Source organism: Coregonus clupeaformis, chromosome 24 (assembly GCF_020615455.1).
Source record: "Coregonus clupeaformis isolate EN_2021a chromosome 24, ASM2061545v1, whole genome shotgun sequence".
Taxonomy (NCBI): domain Eukaryota; kingdom Metazoa; phylum Chordata; class Actinopteri; order Salmoniformes; family Salmonidae; genus Coregonus; species Coregonus clupeaformis.
In genome coordinates, this window is record NC_059215.1 from 51,695,207 (window position 1) to 51,710,397 (window position 15,191).

Below are 15,191 nucleotides of genomic sequence, written 5' to 3' on the forward strand. Positions count from 1 at the left end.
GTCTCTGAATCTTTCACATGCCCATGTCAGGCCCGAGAGCTTATTTTTCCATGAGCGTATCTCTGCTCTGTTGGTGTGAGAGACCGGGAAGCGTAGGCAACGGGTCTCCATTCCTCGCTCTCCTTCTGCAGCAGCACTCCTCCTAGTCCGTAGTCATCGGCTGACACCTTTATCTCTTTGTTTGGGTCGTACAAGGCGGCTGTGGATGTCAGCTCCTCCTTCAGCTCTTGGTCGGCCTCCCAGTACCAGTAGTTTCTCTGAGAGGTTTGTCCTTTTCTGCTAACTGAGGGATGAACTTTCCCAGTTGGTTCACCATTCCTAGAAAACTCTGTAGCTCACTGATGTTGGATGGCTCCGCCATTTCCTTGACAGCCTCTGTCTTTGTCGGTTCGGGCTGTACTCCTTTGTCCGAGATAATGTGGCCCAGGAACTTCACTTCCTCCTTTGACAGGTCACATTTGTCCATGTTCAGAGTTAAGCCGGCTTTTTCCATCTTCTGCAATGCGGCATGAAGTCTTGCATCATGCTCCTCCTGAGTTTGTCCCAGACCAACACATCATCCATGTGACAGACCACACCTTCCAGGCCTTCAGTGACCTCTGTCACCATTCTGTTCTGGAAGTGTTCAGGTGCTGAAGCAATGCCAAAAGGCAGACGGTTGAAGTAGTAACGTCCGAAAGGTGTGATGAAGGTTGTTAGCTTAACTGACTCCTCGGCTAGCGAGATCTGCCAGAAGCCCATGTTCGCGTCGAGCTTGGTCTGTTCGACAGTGGGAAGTATATATTCTTCTCTACACACTGACTCATTGAGACTGGTGAAATCGACACATATCCGCACGTCCCCGTTCTTCTTTGGGTCAACCACCATGCCGGCGCACCAGTCCATGGGCTCCTCCACTCTGGTGACAACCTTGAACCCTTGCATGCACTCTAACTCTTTCTTGACTTTTGGCAGCAATGTCATAGGAATCTGTCGTGGAGTGAGTAGGGCTCTGCGCCGGGTTTCAGCTTGATGGTATATGGTTGTTGTACTGTGCCAAGACCGCTGCACAGCTTTGGATAGCTTTCTTTCAGTGTCTGTAAATCAATGCTGTCGTGTCGAGCAACTAGCTCAAGCTTTGTGATAGCTGGTCTGCCTAGTAAAGATGTGTGTAGATCTCTGATGACATCATCCACGTCCTCCAGTGTCTCCTTTTTTCCCTTTCGTAGAACCACACTTGCGACACCGATCACGTCCAGCGGCGCTCTTCCTGGTCCTAGCAGAGGTGAAGTTGGTTTTTGCAGAGCTGGCTTGCTGGTTCCTGCAATAATGTGATTGAACACATTGTCTGGGATAACAGTCACATCGGCACCAGTGTCTTTTGAATTTCACATTTCTCTCCATGACATGAATCTCAATCATCCATGGGTCACCTCCTGCTGTTATTGTTCCTAGGAAAATGCTGTCATCCTCTTCTTGAATCTCTTTTACGGCTCTTGATGATATACACACGTTGGTAGTGTCCTTTTTTCTCACAGGAGTGACACACTACTTCATTAGCTGCACACTGTGCTCTTGGATGTGCAGGGATTTTGTCAGTAGCATTAGCATTTTCATGGCTAGCATTCTCACGCTGAAATGTCTGTTTCCACTGGCTGCCTTTCTGCATAACTCTTATCCACTGAGCATGCCTCTGTTGTTACTGTCTCACCTCGCAGGCAACGTTGCTGCTTTTTCACTTCTTCAGTTTGCCTTGCCATCTCAATGACTCTCTCTAGCTTGAGATCTTTATCTAGCTGCATAAGTTCTGACAGACGCATGTCTGCTAACCCAACGACTAGCCTGTCTCTAATTAGTTCATCGTGCAAAAGACCATAGTTGCAATACTCTGCTAGGGCATATAAGGCTGTGACAAAATAATCCACTGTTTCATTTTCCCTCTGTCTCTGCACGTTAAAGCAGGCTCTCTCATAGATCACATCCCTTTTCACAATAAAGAATGCATGAAATCCGTCTCTTATTTGTCCATACTGAGTTCGTTTAGGTTTAGACCCCTCAAAACGTCATCTGCTTCGTCGCCCATACAGTACCTGAGAGTGTTTACCTGGTTCTCCTCGGTAGATGTGTGAAGATTACACGCATGACGAAAGCGCTCGAACCTCCTCATCCATTTGGTCCAGTCTTGAGGTTTAGAAAAATCAAACGGCTCCGGCGGCTGTTCGCTGAATGTAGCACTTGGGCCTGTACGTGCGAGCATCTGTGCCCCTCCTGCTGCACCTTGCACGGACGGCTGCTGCGCTTCTCCCGCGACGTCTTCCATGCTGATTAGCCTCAAATTTCTTCCCAAAACTTTTCAACCAGGTACTGTAAGCTAAACTCTGTTAGTAAATACACTCGTTCTAGTCCACTTCTGACACCATGTCGTGTAATCAAACTTGTCTGTATGTGAGTAAAATAACTACTAAGGGTGTATCTTTATGAAGGCACATTTATTGCTAACTTGACGTTGCTTCAAGCCAACCGAGAGAGCGATGCTTTCCTCATGAACCCCTACATTCCCACAGACCCTCATTAGCGTATGGCCAATCAGGATGCAATATGCAAATAATAACCTTTACTCGCCTAAATGCAGCAATAGGCACATTGTTATGGCAAAATAAGAAGGCTCGTATTAGTTATAAAAAACTACAGCTGTTCAAAGAATTGGGTGGGCTTGGCCTCCCTAACCTTAAATCATATTATTTGGTGGCGCAACTTAATCACATAGCATCATGGATTCAACAACCGAAGGATTTGTCATGGCTTGAAATTGAGAGTCAATATTGTGATATGCCTTTACATTGTGTGGTGTCCGAACAACGATGCTGATATGCTGCGTTGACAAGGAATCCGCTGACACTGAACTTGATTATAACTTTTATTATATCAAAGATTTCAGCATCAATTTACAGACTTCTGCAGAAATCCGGAGAACAACTAACCCAATCTCAAATATGATTATTCTCCTCGTCCTTTGTTCAAACCTGGTATATATCCTATGTAACATAATATGGCGTGCTTTGAATAGACCAATCCCTGACCTCCACATAGCAAACTCTCCTATGTTTCAGGGGGCCCCTATAGTAATACCTTCCAGATGTTTCAGCAAAGCAGAGTCAAGTTCATCGAACACACAATATGCAACCTCAGCCAAAATTATAGACGGTCAGATACTACAATTGTCTTCTAGCAGACCCTATTTCTATTGACAGGATTAAACAAAACCCAATTATAACTCTTACATTGAAAACATGGAGGGAGGTTCAATGGCAATATTAACATGAGTAATGACATTTATAGACACTGGCCTAAATTCACAACCCAGCCTTTCTTCCTGCTACTAAATTTATGTCCTAAGGATTAGAGGAATGGGAAGAGAGAGGGCTTTGTAGACTCTCTCAACTATTCAAAGGTTACATTTTTTTTAAATATATAATTTCAAGAAATCCAGGAGGAATTCATTATATCCCAAACACATTTTTATAGGTACCTTCAAGTAAGGCAATTCATTGTTAAAAAAGGATTGTTACAAAAAAATGACTGAGCCGATTACTCCTATTGAAGAGATGATTGAATTACTTCATCAAGGGGAAAACATTGGAACCGTTTCAAATTTTTATCACAATATCCTTAACATGCTAATATTATCTTTAGATAATCTTAGTAACTCAAATGATATGTGGTTAGGTCTATGCGGGGAACTTGCTGACATGGAGAGAACCACATCAATCTTACAACATAGACAGCATAGGTATAAAGGTATCTGGTCAGAGTTCCTGACATATCGTACTGGTCTTATTCTGTAAATTCTGTTTTTTTGTTTGTTTCTGTTGTTTTTCTTTGGCTTTATCCAAATTGTATTCTTATTCAGACTCTTGAAGTATTTGCTCTATACAGCCAAAATGTACCCTTTACATGTGAATGTAAATACGCTCCTTTGTAAAGACAGCAAAGATATGTTGTGTATGTATGGTACATGTTCTTGAATACAAATTAATTTTAAAAAACAAACTAAAAAAACAATCCCAATATGAATGAAGAAAAGATCCATGGAATGGAGATCCAAAAGGGAATGTTAGTTGGGTGTATCTATACAGTGAAAAACATATCCACATTTGGCTTTGTATTCACACACATTATTCCCTGCTCTTAAGCAAGATGGCTGAGCTCATTACATTTTCCATGGTCTTAATAACTTTTATGGATTAGGTTTTGACCAGTTCAAAGCCAGGCTGAAACTCTCCCCCAAAAGAGTCTTTATCAACAGGATCATATTACCCTTTCAGGTTAGAACGGGGTTTAAACATCAAGGAGTAAAACTGTGGGTTAACTGAGACGTCTATGGGTTAACTGAGACCTATTCTTAGTTTTTCTAGGAACGGATCTGCATGTAAGTCCGTCTCTCGTGAGGCATTAGCTACAATATCTGTTGTACAGAAACTATTCCACAATGGGTGGTCCCACATACACATAGTTGTGCAGTAGACTCATCATTCTATAAAAACACCTGTTGCCAGTCAACATGCATGAGGACCTGTCTAATCTAGTCTGCCTGTCCTCTGATCATGCGGGTAACATCAGTGGATAAATCCTCTATATGTTGTCAAGGGGGAAGGATAACGATAAAAACAGAAATACAGAGTGTAGCGTATCCTTGAGTCCTTCTCTATCAGGTGGACTAGAAAGTATTTAGCTAAAAAACACCACAGGGACACACACACAATGATTTATTTCTCTCTCATCTGAGAGTGGAGGACTACCGTACCTGAGTCGAAGATATCGTCGAGAAAGGGGGTGGAGAGAGAGGAACATGTGAAATGTCAAAATAATGATAGACGAATGCTGCCAGTTAAACAAGATGTAAAAGGCTGATGTCATAATTGGGAAAAACAGGAGTAGTGATAAAAAAAAAAAAGATAGTTACATATAGGGATATAATTTTTGAATATACACTACCAGTCAAAAGTTTGGACACACCTACTCATTCAAGGGTTTTTCTTTATTTGTACCATTTTTTACATTGTAGAATAATAGTGAAGACATCAAAACTATTAAATACAGTGGCTTGCGAAAGTATTCAACCTTCTTGGCATTTTTCCTATTTTGTTGCCTTACAACCTGGAATTAAAATGGATTTATTGGGGGTTTGTATCATTTGATTTACACATGCCTACCACTTTGAAGATGCAAAATATTTTATTGTGAAACAAACAAGAAATATGACAAAAAAACAGAACTTGAGCGTGCATAACTATTCACCCCCCCCAAAGTCAATACTTTGTAGAGCCACCTTTTGCAGCAATTACAGCTGCAAGTCTCTTGGGGTATGTCTCTATAAGCTTGGCACATCTAGCCACTGGGATTTTTTCCCATTCTTCAAGGCAAAACTGCTCCAGCTCCTTCAAGTTGGATGGGTTCCGCTGGTGTACAGCAATCTTTAAGTCATACCACAGATTCTCAATTGGATTGAGGTCTGGGCTTTGACTAGGCCATTCCAAGACATTTAAATGCTTCCCCTTAAACCACTTGGGTGTTGCTTTAGCAGTATGCTTAGGGTCATTGTCCTGCTGGAAGGTGAACCTCTGTCCCAGTCTCAAATATCTGAAAGACTGAAACAGGTTTCCCTCAAGAATTTCCCTGTATTTAGCGCCATCCATCATTCCTTCAATTCTGACCAGTTTCCCTGTCCCTGACGATAAAAAACATCCCCACAGCATGATGCTGCCACCACCATGCTTCACTGTGGGGATGGTGTTCTCGGGGTGATGAGAGGTGTTGGGTTTACGCCAGACATAGCGTTTTCCTTGATGGCCAAAAAGCTCAATTTTAGTCTCATCTGATCAGAGTACCTTCTTCCATATGTTTGGGGAGTCTCCCACATGCCTTTTGGCGAACACCTATTTTTTTCTTTAAGCAATGGCTTTTATCTGGTCACTCTTCCGTAAAGCCCTGCTCGGTGGAGCGTACGGCTTAAAGTGGTCCTATGGACAGATACTCCAATCTCCGCTGTGGAGCTTTGCAGCTCCTTCAGGGTTATCTTTGGTCTCTTTGTTGCCTCTCTGATTAATGCACTCCTTGCCTGGTCCGTGAGTTTTGGTGGGCGGCCCTCTCTTGGCAGATTTGTTGTGGTGCCATATTCTTTCCATTTTTTTAAATAATGGATTTAATGGTGCTCCGTGGGATGTTCAAAGTGTCAGATATTTTTTATAACCCAACCCTGATCTGTACTTCTCCACAACTTTGTCCCTGACCTGTTTGGAGAGCTCCTTGGTCTTCATGGTGTCGCTTGCTTGGTGGCGCCCCTTGCTTAGTGGTGTTGCAGACTCTGGGGCCTTTCAGAACAGGTGTATATATACTGAGATCATGTGACACTTAGATTGCACACAGGTGGACTTTATTTAACTAATTATGTGACTTCTGAAGGTAATTGGTTGCACCAGATCTTATTTAGGGGCTTCATAGCAAAGGGGGTGAATACATATGCACGCACCACTTTTCCGTTATTTATTTTTTAGAATTTTTTGAAACAAATAATTTTTTTCATTTCACTTCACCAATATGGACTATTTTGTGTATGTCCATTACATAAAATCCAAATAAAAATCAATTTAAATTACAGGTTGTAATGCAACAAAATAGGAAAAACGCCAAGGGGGATGAATAGTTTTGCAAGGCACTGTAACACATATAGAATCATGTAGTAACCTAAATATATTTTATATTTGAGATTCTTCAAATAGCCACCCTTTGCCTTGATGACAGCTTTGCACACTCTTGGCATTTTCTCAACCAGCTTCATGAGGTAGTCACCTGGAATGCATTTCAATTAACAGGTGTGCCTTCTTAAAAGTTAATTTGTGGAATTTAATTCCTTCTTAATGCGTTTGAGCCAATCAGTTGTGTTGTGACAATAGATAGCCCTATTTAGTAAAAGACAAAGTCCATATTATGGCAAGAACAGCTCAAATAAGCAAAGAGAAACGACAGTCCATCATTACTTTAAGACATGAAGGTCAGTCAATACGGAACATTTCAAGAATGTTTCAAGTTTCTTCAAGTGCAGTCGCAAAAACCATCAAGCGCTATGATGAAACTGCCTCTCATGAGGACCGCCACAGGAATGGAAGGCCCAGAGTTACCTCTGCTGCAGAGGATAAGTTCATTAGAATTACCAGCCTCAGAAATTGCAGCCCAAATAAATGCTTCACAGAGTTCAGGTCACAGACATCTCAACATCAACTGTTCAGAGGGAACTGTGCGAATCAGGCTTTCATGGTCGAATTGCTGCAAAGAAACCACTACTAAAGGACACCAATAAGAAGAAGATACCTGCTTGGGCCAAGAAACACAAGAAATGGACATTAGACAGGTGGAAATTTGTCCATTGGTCTGGATTCCAAATTTGAGATTTTAGCTTCCAACCGCCGTGTCTTTGTGAGACGCGGTGTGGGTGAATGGATTATCTCTGCATGTGTAGTTCCCACCGTAAAGCATGGAGGAGTAGGTGTTATGGTGTGGGGGTGCTTTGCTGGTGACACAGTCTGTGATTTATTTAGAATTCAAGGCACACTTAACCAGCATGGCTACCACAGCGATACACCATCCCATCTGGTTTGGGCTTATTGGGACTATCATTTGTTTTTCAACAGGACAATGACCCAGCACACCTCCAGGCTGTGTAAGGGCTATTTTACCAAGAAGGAGAGTGATGGAGTGCTGCATCAAATGACCTTGCCTCCACAATCCCCCAACCTCAACCCAATTGAGATGGTTTGGGATGAGTCGGACGGCAGAGTGAAGGAAAAGCAGCCAACAAGTGCTCAGCATATGTGGGAACTCCTTCAAGACTGTTGGAAAAGCAATCCAGGTGAAGCTGGTTGAGAGAATGCAAAGAGTGTGCAAAGCTGTCATCAAGACAAAGGGTGGCTGTTTGAAGAATATCAAATATATTTTGATTTAACACTTTTTTGTTACTTCATGATTCCATGTGTTATTTCATAGTGTTGATGTCTTCACTATTATTCTACAATGTAGAAAATAGTAAAAATAAAATAAAAACCCTTGAATGAGTAGGTGTGTCCAAACTTTTGACTGGTACTGTATATCATATCGTATCATTTTGACAATAACGTAATATTATTTTTGTGCTAGATAGCTGTCCCTGCACCAAAACGCCAGTATTTTTCCTTCATAGCTTGTTCTCCATCATCTTTTTAAAATAGGGAGCCAATTCGTTTTCAGCACTTTTATTTCCATGACTGATCAAAACTAATTTTCTCATGGCTCTCTGTCTCTCTGCAGCAGACATATGGTGAGCAATATGTTTGGGACATCGAATCGCAATACATTTCGTATCGGCACCTAAATATCGTGATAATATTGTATCGTGAGGTCCCTGGCAATTCCCAGCCCTAACCAGGAGTGGACAATCTTAGGCCCATTTCTGACTAGTCCACAATCTTTATCAATTTCTCCCATCCAATCATCAGTCATTTGTGTAAGTGCCGTGCATGTTGAATGCCCTGCTCTAGAAGCGTGCTGAAAGTCTATTACATTTATTTACTGTAAAATAGCATTGTATCTGCTCAAACAATTTTCACTCCAAAAGTTTACTAAGGGTTGGTAACAGGCTGATTGGTCGGCTATTTGAGCCACTAAAGGATGCTTTACTACTTCCCTCCATGTCTGAGGGCACACACTTTTTTGTAAGCTTAGATTGAAGAGATGGCAAGTAGGAGTGGCAATATCGTCCGCTATCATCCTCAGTAATTTTGCATCCAAGTTGTCAGACCCCGGTGACTTGTCAATGTTGATAGACCCCCCCAAAAAATTCACCTCTTCCACACTCACTTTATGGAATTCAAAATTACAATGCTTGTCTTTCATAATTTGGTCAGTTATACTTGGATGTGTAGGTTCGGTGTTTGTTGCTGGCATGTCATGCCTGAGTTTGCTACTCTTGCCAATTAAAAAAATAATTGAAGTAGTTGGCAATATCAGTGGGTTTTGTGATGAATGAGCCATCTGATTCAATGAATGATGGAGCTGAGTTCACCTCCAAAGCTTTTAACTAACATTCTTTATATCATTTATTTGTTTCATAGTATTAGTTTATTTTTGTTATGTTTAGTCACATGATTTCTCAATAATGTAGTAGGTTTGCCAATCGGTTATGCAGCCAGACTTATTTGTCATTCCTTTTGCCTCATCCCTCTCAATCATAACATTTTTCAAATTCCTCATCAATCCACCAGGGATTTAACAGCTTTTACAGTCATTTCCTTAAATGGGTGCTTGCTTATTAGTAAGTGGAGTAGTGATTTCATAAATGTGTCAAGTGCAGCATCTGGTTGCTCCTCATTCCATCAGGCATGAGGGTTAACCTAATTCTCCTAACCTGCTGCATAAATTCTTCTAACCTGCTTCTAGTTGTAGCTGTGTCGACGTGGCATGTTTTTAGGGAATCTCAAACGCATTTGGGTCACAAACATCACATCCGGTTGGGCCTCCCTAGTGGCAAAGTGGTCTAAGGCACTGCATCGCAGTGCTAACTGTGCCACTAGAGATCCTGGTTCGAGTCCAGGCTCTGTCGCAGCTGGCCGCCCATGGGAGACCCATGGGGCGGCGCACAATTGGCCCAGCGTCGTCCAGGCTAGGGGTGGGTTTGGCCGGCAGGGATGTTCTTGTCCCATCACGCACTAGCGACTCCTGTGGCGGGCCGGGTTCAGTACACGGTCGCCAGGTGTACAGTGTTTCCTCCGACACATCGGTGCGGCTGGCTTCCGGGTTAAGCGGGCATTGTGTCATCGGGAGAGGCGAAGGTCGAGAGCCGTGCGTCCTCCGAAACACAACCCAACCGAGACGCACGGCTCTCGACCTTCGCCTCTCCCGATGGACCTAGACTGTAACTACCAATTGGATACCATGGAAAAAGAGGAAGCGAGACACCCCACTCCCGCAATATTTTATCTTTACATTACAGTAAATTATCTAAGCAGCCCAGACCAAGCTGCTATTGCACTGGTGTCTCAGGGAGAACCCCCCCATTAAGCAGACCCCAACTAACAATTTTTTTCAGTGGTAAACAGGTGAACTATGTTCATTTATCCACCATCCATCTTTGCTGTCAGTGTCAAATATTGGCCCCGTTGAAATTCTTTAAATGTGCATCCTTCCATAAAACCCATGTGGAGCATGGAAGGACTGTCCAATCAGTAAGTCTTCAAGGAAGGATGCACTTCTTTTAAGGAATGTAAACATAATCCTTCTAGTTTGGAATATCTGAAGAAATTCTGAATTGTTTTGGTCCCATTGAATTTAGTCTATAATACACGTCTGAAATATCAGGAGGTTCAGTATACAAATGAACTTAACTGGCCCTTGCAGTTTTCACATTTTGCTTCAATCAATTTGCTTTATTCAATTGCATTTTTACAATGTAGCTAACGTCATTGGGACACGTGAACATAAGAACATTACGAAAGTTAAAGTTAGCTGGCCTAATTCTATTCATTTTATTGCGTATCCTTACAGTGCATTTGGAAAGTATTCAGACCCCTTTACTTTTTCCACTTTGTGACGTTACAGCCATATTCTAAAATGTACATATTTTTTTTCTTCAATGTACTCAATCTACACACAGTACCCCATAATGACAAAGCAAAAACATGTTTAGACATTTTAGCACATTTATTAAAAATAAAGAAAACTGAAATATATTACATTTACATAAGTATTCAGACCCTTTACTCAGTACTTTGTTGAAGTACCTTTGGCAGCGATTACAGCCTCGAGTCTTCTTGGGTATGACACTACAAGCTTGGAACACCTGTATTTGGGGATTTTCTCCCATTTTCTCCCCTTCTCTGCAGATCCTCTCAAAGCTCTGTCAGGTTGGATGGGGAGCATCACTGCACAGCTATTTTTAGACTCTCCAGAGATGTTCGATCAGGTTCAAGTCTGGGCTCTGGCTGGGCCACTCAAGGACATTCAGAGACTTGTCCCAAAGCCAATCCTGTGTTGTCTTGGCTGTGTGATTAGGGTTGTTGTCCTGTTGGAAGGTGAACCTTCGCCCCCAGTCGGAGGTCCTGAGCGCTCTGGAGCAGGTTTTCATCAAGGATCTCTCTGTACCTTGATCCATTCATCTTTCCCTTGATCCTGACTAGTCTCCCAGTCCCTGCCCCTGAAAAACATATCCGGATGGTGCCAGGTTTCCTCCAGACATGACACTTGGCATTCAGGCCAAAGAGTTCAATCTTGGTTTCATCAGACCAGAGAATCTTGTTTCTCATGGTCTGAGAGTCCTTAGGTGCCTTTTGGCAAACACCAAGCAGGCTGTCATGTGCCTTTTACTGAGTTATTGGCTTCCGTCTGGCCAATCTACTATAAAGGCCTGATTGGTGGAGTGCTGCAGAGATGGTTGTCCTTCTGGAAGGTTCTCCCATCTTCACAGAGGAACTCTGGAGCTCTTTCAGAGTGACCATCGGGTTCTTGGTCACTTCCCTGACCAAGGCCCTTCTCCCCAGATTGCTCAGTTTGGCCGGGCGGTTGTTCTAAACTTCTTCCATTTAAGAATTAACAAATGTGCCAGCCTCCAAATGTCTAGATCACATGTCTAGAGTCTAGATCACATTTCCCATGTAGTGGACATAAATTGGGCCCTACTGCCTAGTCTAGTTTTCAAGCCAATGAACCACACATTAGACTGGACTGTTCTGATGAATGTCCTGGAGGGTTGAATCTGGAAAGCATAATATTCATAAGTAGTCAAGTTTACAAAAATATGCAAAGTAATAAATTGGTTCAAATCTGGCTGAAATTCATGAACTCAAGCATATGATTCTGATAAGTTATAGGCTACCTTACCTGTTCTTGTTCCCACAAACAGCATTGATGTTCCCTCTGTGTCTGATACCTAGTAAAAAGAAACCTAAACTCAATAAAACATAAAAAACCGTTGGGGTAATATAAATTCCTGTCAGCCATCTCCTTACCACATTGAGTATGATAGAAAATACTGTGGGTGTTACTCATTGACATACCTCTGTAGGACTTTGTGTCTCTGGAATGGTCCTCTCTGGAAAGGTACAAGAATTAACATTGAGACAAAAACTAATTTAGAAATTGATAACATACACTGTATGGCATTGTCATGATTTTCAAAACATTCTTGTGTATTTCATTCATCTTGTGTGCTCTAATATTTATTTCAGTCAGTCATATGCCAAGATGGCGTAGCAGTGCGGTCGTGTTCTCTTGTGTGTCCATGTAAATAGCCATTTTTTTGTATTTTTTTGTATTTTACGTATATATTTCCCTATCACACTTTTCATCCTTCTACTAAATATACTTTCCTGCAACCCGCCTCACTCAATGTGGAACGGATTCTATTATTTACTCACCTTTATCTAGAATCTCCAGTTGAAACTAGCCAGCCAGCTAACTAGCTACTTGCTATTAGCCACCGTTAGCGGTTTTCACCCAGAACATCGGATTTTCTGCCGGAATAACTGAATCACTGGACCTTTACACCGGATCTAGCTAGCCGCAACCAAATGGATGTCGAATGGATGTTGCTGTAGGCTAATCACCACTGCCCCCAAAGCACCAGTTAGCCTTGAGCTAGCCTCGAACAGGCCCATATCTCGGCTATCTACCTCTCTGTCTACCGGACGGGAGTAGCCAGCTAACCAGCTAACTAGCTACTTGCTATTAGCCACCGTTAGCGGTTTTTCACCATTGTCCGTGGCCTGCACTACCTACCAGCCAGCTCTAGCCTGGACTATTATCGGCCAGTCTGCACTGTCTGCACAGCGCGTTATCGACCCAGAACCTATCGGATTTTCTGCCGGAATCACTGGACCTTTAACACTGGATAATTGCAACTAGCTAGCTGCAACCAAATGAACGTTGTTGTTGTCTAATCAGCCTTGAGCTAGCCTTGAGTCAGGCACATCTCCCGGCTATCTATCTCTCTGTCAACCGGACAGGACCTCCTAGAGTCGACACGGAGCCCCGCCGATCCATCACGACTGGTCTGCCGACGTAATCGTCTGTGGTTTCAACAGGCTTCCCGTTGCGACGACCACGAAGATCCATCTGCTAGCCCCGGCCCGCTAGCACACGCAAACAACAACCGTGCTTCCTGCTCGCTGTGCTGTAGCACCAATTCGAACTGCTCTCGGACTCACATATTGCTGTTCACTGGACCTTATGATCACTCAGCTGCACAGCTGATGCCTGCTGAACTGTTCCTTTACACGGTACCCTGTCCTGTTTCTGTTTAGCCTCAGCCCAAACTTTATCGCCATTACCAGTTGTTGTCTTAGCTCTCTCTAATAACACCTGTGATTGCTTTATGCCTCTCTCCCATGTCAATATGCCTTGCCTATTACTGTTCCAGTTAGTTCTTATTATACAATTTCACTGTAGAACCCCAAGTCCCTCTCAAACTTCCTCAAATAGTTCCTTTGTTCCAACCCCCTTACACGCCGAGACCGGCTCAATCGGTGCCTCCAGTGATGCTATCTCGTTCATTGTTACCCAACGCTTAGGTTTACCGCCACTGTACTCATATCCTTCCATATCCTTGTCTGTACATAATGCCCTGAATCTTTTCTACAACGCCCGGAAATCTGCCCCCTTTATTCTCTGTACCCAACGCACTAGAAGACCAGTTCTTAAAGCCTTTAGCCGTATCCTTATTCTAGTCCTCCTCTGTTCCTCTGGTGATGTAGAGGCTAACCCAGGCCCTGCAGCCCCCATTATCACTCCTACTCCCCAGGAGTTATCATTTGTTGACTTCTGTAACTGTAAAAGCCTTGGTTTTCTGCACGTTAACATCAGAAGCCTCCTTCCTAAGTTTGAGTTATTCACTGCGTTAGCACACTCCGCCAACCCTGATGTTCTAGCAGTGTCTGAATCCTGGCTTAGGAAGGCCACCAAAAATTCTGAAATTTCCATCCCCAACTACAACATTTTCCGTTTAGATAGAACTGCCAAAGGGGGTGGAGTTGCAATCTACTGTAGAGATAGCCTGCAGAGCTCTATCATACTATCCAGGTCTGTGCCCAAACAGTTTGAGCTTCTACTTCTAAAAATCCACCTTTCCAGAAATAAGTCTCTCACTGTTGCCGCTTGCTACAGACCCCCCCTCAGCCCCCAGCTGTGCCCTGGACACCATATGTGAATTGATTGCCCCCCATTTATCATCAGAGTTCATACTGCTTGGTGACCTAAATTGGGATATGCTTAACACCCCGGCCATCCTACAATCCAAACTAGATGCCCTCAATCTCACACAAATGATCAACGAACCTACCAGGTACAACCCTAAATCCGTAAACATGGGTACCCTCATAGATATCATCCTGACTAACTTACCCTCTAAATACACCTCCGCTGTCTTCAACCAGGATCTTAGCGATCACTGCCTTATTGCCTGCGTCCGTAACGGGTCCGCGGTCAAACGACCACCCCTCATCACTGTCAAACGCTCCCTAAAACACTTTAGCGAGCAGGCCTTCCTAATTGACCTGGCCCAGGTATCCTGGATGGATATCGATCTCATTCCGTCAGTAGAGGATGCCTGGTTGTTCTTTAAAAGTAATTTCTTAAATAAATATGCCCCATTCAAAAAATACAGAACTAAGAACAGATATAGCCCCTGGTTCTCCTCAGACTTGACTGCCCTTGACCAGCACAAAAACATATTGCGGCGTACTGCATTAGCATCAAATAGCCCCCGCGATATGCAACTTTTCAGGGAAGTTAGGAACCAATATACACAAGCAGTTAGGAAAGCAAAGGCTAGCTTTTTCAAACAGAAATTTGCATCCTGTAGCACTAACTCCAAAAAGTTTTGGGACACTGTAAAGTCCATGGAAAATAAGAGCACCTCCTCCCAGCTGCCCACTGCACTGAGGCTATAAACACTATCACCACCGATAAATCTACAATAATCGAGAATTTCAACAAGCATTTTTCTACGGCTAGCCATGCTTTCCACCTGGCAACCACTAACCCGGCCACCAGCTCTGCACCCTCCGCTGCAACTTGCCCATGCCCCCCCCGCTTCTCCTTCACACAAATTCATAAAATATATATATATATATATATATATATATAAACACACATTTTAGTAGGCGCTCAAACCCACAATCCTGACGTTGCCA

General features: G+C 43.1%; 1 protein-coding gene across 6 annotated transcripts in view; it reads right to left on the reverse strand.

Moving 5' to 3' along the window:
- Positions 1-11,520: 11,520 nt before the first annotated feature.
- LOC121565411 (tumor necrosis factor receptor superfamily member 5-like) overlaps positions 11,521-15,191 on the reverse strand; it is a 140,524-nt gene continuing 136,853 nt past the window's right edge. For 5 of the 6 annotated variants that reach the window (XM_045207310.1, XM_045207312.1, XM_045207311.1 and 2 more), the window contains 3 exons: positions 12,060-12,094; positions 11,884-11,932; positions 11,521-11,758 (listed from right to left, as the gene is read on the reverse strand). In XM_045207310.1, the coding sequence (XP_045063245.1) occupies positions 11,718-11,758; positions 11,884-11,932; positions 12,060-12,094 (125 nt within the window). In that variant the 3' untranslated portion in view covers positions 11,521-11,717. Of the gene's footprint in view, positions 11,762-11,883; positions 11,933-12,059; positions 12,095-15,191 lie in introns of all 6 variants that reach the window. The other variant, XM_045207313.1, reaches the window with a different exon arrangement.